Here is a 5,993-nt window from a genome sequence, read left to right on the forward strand (position 1 = left end):
TTGGGTTGCCACCACGACAGGCACCTGAGACCCTGCAACCACAGCTCCGAGCAGCCGCATTCATAATGGAGGTGGAGAAGATGGTCCACTCGGACTCAATGTCGCCAGTCTCCCCCGGGATCTGGGAGAAGCTCTCCCGGAGGTGTGAGTTGAAGACCCTGCTGACAAAAAGCTCCGCAAGACAAGAGGGCAACAGGGAGCCTCAACTACTATTGCACCTAAGATGCTTGGCACATATGTTAAATCTGGCCGTTCAACAGGTTCACAACCGCAAGCCACACCCTGCAGGAAAAGCAGAAGCTGCTCAAACTGCCAGAACACAAGCTAATGACTGACATGCAAACGAGGTAGAATAGTGTTTCTAATATGCTCAAGCGCTTTTTGGAGAAGCAGCCGGCCGTTTGTGCCGCGCTCCTCTAGGCCGAGGTGAGAAGGAGCTGTGGACCTTATCAGAAGCTGACCTCGCCTGTGCAGAATATAATGCTGCAGCATGTTCAGACCATGCTAGTTGTTTGGCAAGAAACATGCCAAAACTATTAGAATGTGTTCTATATATTTCTATTTTGATCGGTTGGTTGGATTTTATGTATTACGAGGCTAAAAATTAAGCTGAACTTAAGTTATTAGAGTATAATTTTTTGTGGATAAACGTGACATTTCATAATGTTCTTATCCAGAATTTAAAAAAAATCCCCATTTGCTAATTTTTCAAGACCCTTTTTAAAAAAAATGTTTCGGATAGGTATCATAATGAGGGAATCGTATTGAGATAAATATCTTATTCTGACCCCTGTACCGCGATACGTATTGTATCACGAGGGTCTTGGCAATACCCAGCCCTATGTGCAACCTCATTTTATATAGAACTAGGGGAGGAACCGACACCTTAACGTGGTGGAGGGGTTTGAGCGCCCGAATGATCCCAGGAGCTATGTTGTCAGGGGTTTCGAGCCCCTAGTAGGGTCTCCCAAGGCAAACAGTTCCTAGGTGACGGGTCAGACCAAGAGCGATTCAGAAGAACTTTATGATGAGCTCAACAACAAGGCCAGTTACGTCGCCCGGATTGGCGTTACCGGGGCCCCATCTGGAGACAGGAACCGGGACCGGCCCGAACGAGTGACGTGGGGCTGTCCTCTCGTGCACCACCTGCAGGAGAATCCGTAAGAGGCTGGTGCAGAGAGATCATTTTAAAAACTTTGTATTGTACAAAAAAAAACAATTGTGGTGGTATTGAAGCAATTTTATAACAGAAAGCAGCAAGATGGTGAGTCACTAAGGCAATTTTCTCATGCTCTAATGACTTTAATGGACTCTGTATCTGACAGTGCCCCTGGTGTCGTCCCTTATCCACAAACTGTGCTGAGGAACCAGTTTGTAGAGTATGTGAAGGATGGAACGCTGCAACCACTTTGCAGCGTTCCATGGTTTCTGGTGAGCCAAACAATTGTGATGCTTGAAATATTTTAACCTTTTTGTGAAAGACTTATTTATAATTTTGTATTATGCATTTTAAAGGGTCTTAACAGTCTAATGTTTTAAAGATATGCTTTCATCTTTGATTTCATTATGAATGTAATGAAACTGTTAATGCTAACTGCACTGTGCTTTCAGGATCAGTGCTGGATGCCATTTTGTATAGTTTATTTTGTACCTTTTAGTCTGTATTTTCAAATAGTAGTCCAATAGGATTGGGCTCACTTTAGGGGGTGATTTTATTTATAGTTATTGGTGATGGTGGCATTTGTTGTTGGGTGTTTTCTGTTATGGAAATGGAGTTGTTTGTTTTAATCTTGTTTCTTGTATCTTGTTGCTGTTACTCGTAGCATTAGAGTGGAACTTAACTAATTCATCACAACCAAACTTTCAATCTTTTATTGTAAATAAAAGCTGGCTTAAGGCGGACTGACTTGCTTTGTTATTAGAGTGTGGCAGTATGGGGTTGTGCCAAAATTCGCCGTCCAGTAGGTGGCGCGAATGCGTATAAAACCGCCTCGTCTTCTTCTCCCTCTCTCACTGCGGCTCGTGCATTTCCGGTCCTGTGTACGCCCTGTCCTCGCTCCAGGTAGTATTTACTCCGTTGACAAAACTAACCATCTTAGTCTATTGCTTAATGCGTGTATTGTTTTAGTGCCGGCGTGTGGCTTAGCCCCGCCGCACACCGCTTCATCGCGCTCGTTGTCCGTCGCGTTGGTGGCTGGCACATCTTGAGAAGCTGGAGTCCGATGTGTCGTAGCCGGCTATGACGCGGTCAGCTATCACCCGTCAAGGGTGCGCGTTAACGAGCCGTTACAGAAAGTAGGTGCTGCCTCGGTACGGAGAATGACAATTATGTGTGTTTGAGCTAATTCTACCTTCTTGTATTCAGGCTTCGGGGTTGAGCCACCGGCCCGTCGCTGCCTTGTCTTTACGCCTTTACTGCGTTGCCTCTTTTCATTGTTGTCACTGTGTCCCTTCTGTGTGCTCCCTGCCCTGTGCCGTGGGCCGGTGTCATGCGTGGACATCGACGCAGAAAAGATTCTAACTCAAAGGACGTGTGTGTGTGTTACATCTACCACAAAAGTTAACATATATTTATAATAAATCAATCTAACTTAACTGAATGGCCTCCTTTTTAATCAATGGAATGAACCTGTGCGCCTTTTTTTTTAAATGTTTCTAAGATGGTCCTGGGCCCATTAATGTCCAGGTGGCGTTGTTGGTCTTTTAAAATGTGTATTAGAAAGTGTCTTCAGCGGCGCCTCACCGCTCGTCATGCCACAAGAGCATACGTGTGTAACCCTAACCCCCCCCCCCTGAATCTCGCTGTGCTCAATGTCAGATCCTTATGTAACAAATCATTCTTCATCAATAATTGTATTTCTTCTTTTAATCTTGATTTTATGTTTAAACTGAACCATGGCTACCAAATGTAGTTCTAATAGAATCTGAAACACGAGAAGACAATGAGGGGGTGGCATTCCTCTCTTGCTCTGAAACAAGTTACACCTGTTTTACCTCGGTTCGTAGGCTCGGTCACAAAAGTTGACAGTTTCTGCCAGGCTTCTCTTTGAGGCACAACGGTTTGCACATTTCGGACATCATGGTATTTCATGGATCAAGTAGGACATTTAGTTTTTATTATTTTAGATTTTAGATGTACTGTCTAATCTAACTATAGGCATCTAACATTTCTCTACAGGTTGCATTTTAACAACCTCTCAATGGGTATTTCTGTTGCTCTTGTGCTCGTCTGGCATCAGCATCATTTGGAAAATATTCAACATCTCACAGGGATTTGACTTTAACCAAGACCAAAAAAAAGACTGTGGGTGTGAGAAATGCATAACAGAAGATGAACCAGGAGAATGGTTTAAGAAGCGTTTCCAGAAAACTATCAGCCCGTTTTTGACTGGCCATTATAACCTGTCACAAAACACATTCAACTGGTGGACGGTAAGGCTATTTTAATGTTACTAACATATACGAGACCCATATTGTTCTTTTTTATCATTTATTTAAATTGTGTTAAATTCTTTATTATTATATTAAAATGGCTGTGTCTGTGCCCCAAACTGCTTTGATAAAGATTTTCACAACTCTTCATTAACATTGCTTGATCTCTCTGATTACCAACTTCTTATTGGGGAAGACCTAATGCTGGATGTTTTCACAATGTTGATAGAACAGGAGGAAAAGAGAGCTTGGTCTGGGTTTAATCCAGGCAGGTGGTGAAAGCAAGTTCTCTGCATTGCACAAAACAAATGCGGGGGAATTAAATAAAGAAACAACGCATCGAGGCTGACAATGGCTAACAATTTCTTAAATGTATTATTTCTACACTGTGGAACATTGCAAACAAGCAGGGTGGTTGACTCGGCACCAGAAAAATGACATAGTGCACCTTTAAGTTCGATGTAGCATGTGTACAGGGTAAAATCTAATATATTTTTCTGCTGTTTCTTTTTTTTATCCAACAGAATTTACAGAAGGACCATCATGACCTAAACTTTTTCAAAAGTACAGCACAGAAGATCTTTGAGATTATCCCTGTACATCCTCCTGTGGTTGAACCCAGTCCACATCGCTGTCGGACATGTGCTGTTGTGGGCAACTCTGGAAATTTGATAAGATCCCATTATGGAAAGTTGATAGATCAATATGACAGTGTGTTTAGGTAACTTCAACACATTTTATTTGGAAGAAATACTTTAAAACTATTGATATTAAACTAAAACTGAACCACATAGAATTAACGAAGCTAAGACTGAAGGCTTTGAAGAGGATGTGGGGAGCAGGACCACTCACCGTGTCATGTACCCGGAGAGTGCGTCCCACCTGGATAAAAACACACACATGGTGCTGTTTCCATTCAAGGGCTGGGATCTGGAGTGGCTTGTGAATACGTTTACAACAAGGTAAGTCATTGCTTTTTGAGTTTAAAAAAAATAATGTTGGGATATTAATGTAGCATTTTCTGTCAGTTCCAATGCTCCAGGAAAAGGTAAACCCATAGCAAACAAGAACATGGTAGGTCCATTTGTTCATTCCTAGTGTGGCTTTGACTAATTGTTGTATACGACAGGTGATGGTGGTTCATCCAGCCTTTATGGAATATGTCTATAAAACATGGCTTCAAAGTAAAGGGAGCTATCCATCCACTGGCTTCATGACTGTGATTCTCGCCTTGCATCTTTGTGACGAGGTAAGACCCGGGTACACTGCCAACCGCTGTAGGCCACTTGATACGATATGAAAAAGGGTCATATCTGCAATGCCCGATCTCATCAGTTCTCAAAAGCCATTCTGATGCTTAAAGGACTCGATGATTAGGGAGCAACAGTCTGTTTACAAAATTACAGGGCTGTTAGGTTACAAAAAAGAGTAGTCTGGGGAAGTTCCGCCAGGCCCATTCCGAGTAGAATAAATATCTGAGCTCCCAGACTTGATCCACAAATTGAGAATAACTCTTGGATGAGAGTTGAAACGTCTTTTTCTAAAAAAAAAAAAGCTACATCTGCCTACAACTGAATCTTTTACCTACCGGAATTTGTCAAATATTTACTACTGTGTAAAAAATATGAGCTTTGACCATTGTTTACAGTATTGTTGCAAGTGTAGTATTGCGAGTGGTAGAGCCGTCTTTGTACCCACAGTATTTGCTTGATATATTATGCAATAACGCCACCCTATTTTCAAAACAAGGGACAGGGAACCGTCAAATTCATTATTTTATCCCGCTTCATAGAGGTCACACAGGTTTGTTAGGACTTTAAGGATATTTCAGATGGTTTACAGTTTTAACATTGCACTCGCATCCAGCGTTGTCACAACTTCACTGTAACTTGACAATTAGTAGTACCAGATCAGTTTTTAATCAAATAACATTGGTAGATGGAAGAAGGGAAAAGAAGGGGAGGACCGTATGATGTTACCCTGTGCCCGAAGAGTGAGTGGAGACGCCACAGAGGCCGGCTTCCCTCTATACAAGCTATAGTTTAAAATACAGGACTGACTGCTATATTAAGATTGCTTACCGCTGCTGAAAGGCATGTTTTGACTCTGTAGTTAAGGACCAGAGCGACGCACAAGCCAACACCCCGAGCCTAGAACACGGGCGGGTTAGCTCCCACTACACTATATTGCAGGAATTAAACGTGTCGTTTCAACTCACCGAAAAGTGAGCTAAACTACCTTGAGGCCACGGCGTTTTACGCTGAAAGTAGCACAACTATTTGCCACTATCCGACAGTCGGCTGCCCCGTATGCGGCTCTGCACGCTGCCATCTTGGTTTGGCGTCAGAGGTGAGAGGTCGGGCAACATAACAGAGCCTCCTTTTATAGGGCGCCCGCACCTCAGTCACTACATGCAGGTGGACAGTGGACCGTCCTGCTACACAAGGTAGTGTTTGAAGGTCATATCTGCAGCCCATCATGTCCAACCAGGAAGTACAATTGTAACATTCACTAAAATGGTCAAACTTGGGAAAACCTGGTAATACATTTAAAAGAAATAT

At 42.8% G+C, this 5,993-nt stretch overlaps 1 protein-coding gene and 1 long non-coding RNA gene across 2 annotated transcripts in view; both read left to right on the forward strand.

Moving 5' to 3' along the window:
* Positions 1–2,021: 2,021 nt before the first annotated feature.
* Positions 2,022–2,547, forward strand: LOC140365475 (uncharacterized). Its single transcript, XR_011927831.1, has 3 exons — positions 2,022–2,062; positions 2,129–2,295; positions 2,366–2,547. It is a non-coding gene; the product is annotated as an uncharacterized lncRNA (long non-coding RNA).
* A 264-nt stretch (positions 2,548–2,811) lies between these two features.
* LOC140365772 (CMP-N-acetylneuraminate-beta-galactosamide-alpha-2,3-sialyltransferase 1-like) overlaps positions 2,812–5,993 on the forward strand; it is a 3,523-nt gene continuing 341 nt past the window's right edge. The window contains exons 1-7 of the mRNA XM_072452328.1: positions 2,812–2,826; positions 3,007–3,059; positions 3,240–3,432; positions 3,957–4,153; positions 4,227–4,394; positions 4,461–4,506; positions 4,562–4,681. Coding sequence (XP_072308429.1) covers positions 2,812–2,826; positions 3,007–3,059; positions 3,240–3,432; positions 3,957–4,153; positions 4,227–4,394; positions 4,461–4,506; positions 4,562–4,681 — 792 coding nt within the window. The remainder of the gene's footprint in view (positions 2,827–3,006; positions 3,060–3,239; positions 3,433–3,956; positions 4,154–4,226; positions 4,395–4,460; positions 4,507–4,561; positions 4,682–5,993) is intronic.

Source organism: Eucyclogobius newberryi, unplaced genomic scaffold (genome assembly GCF_026437365.1).
Source record: "Eucyclogobius newberryi isolate DKJ021-1_F unplaced genomic scaffold, fEucNew1.0.hap1 SCAF_19, whole genome shotgun sequence".
Classification (NCBI taxonomy): domain Eukaryota; kingdom Metazoa; phylum Chordata; class Actinopteri; order Gobiiformes; family Gobiidae; genus Eucyclogobius; species Eucyclogobius newberryi.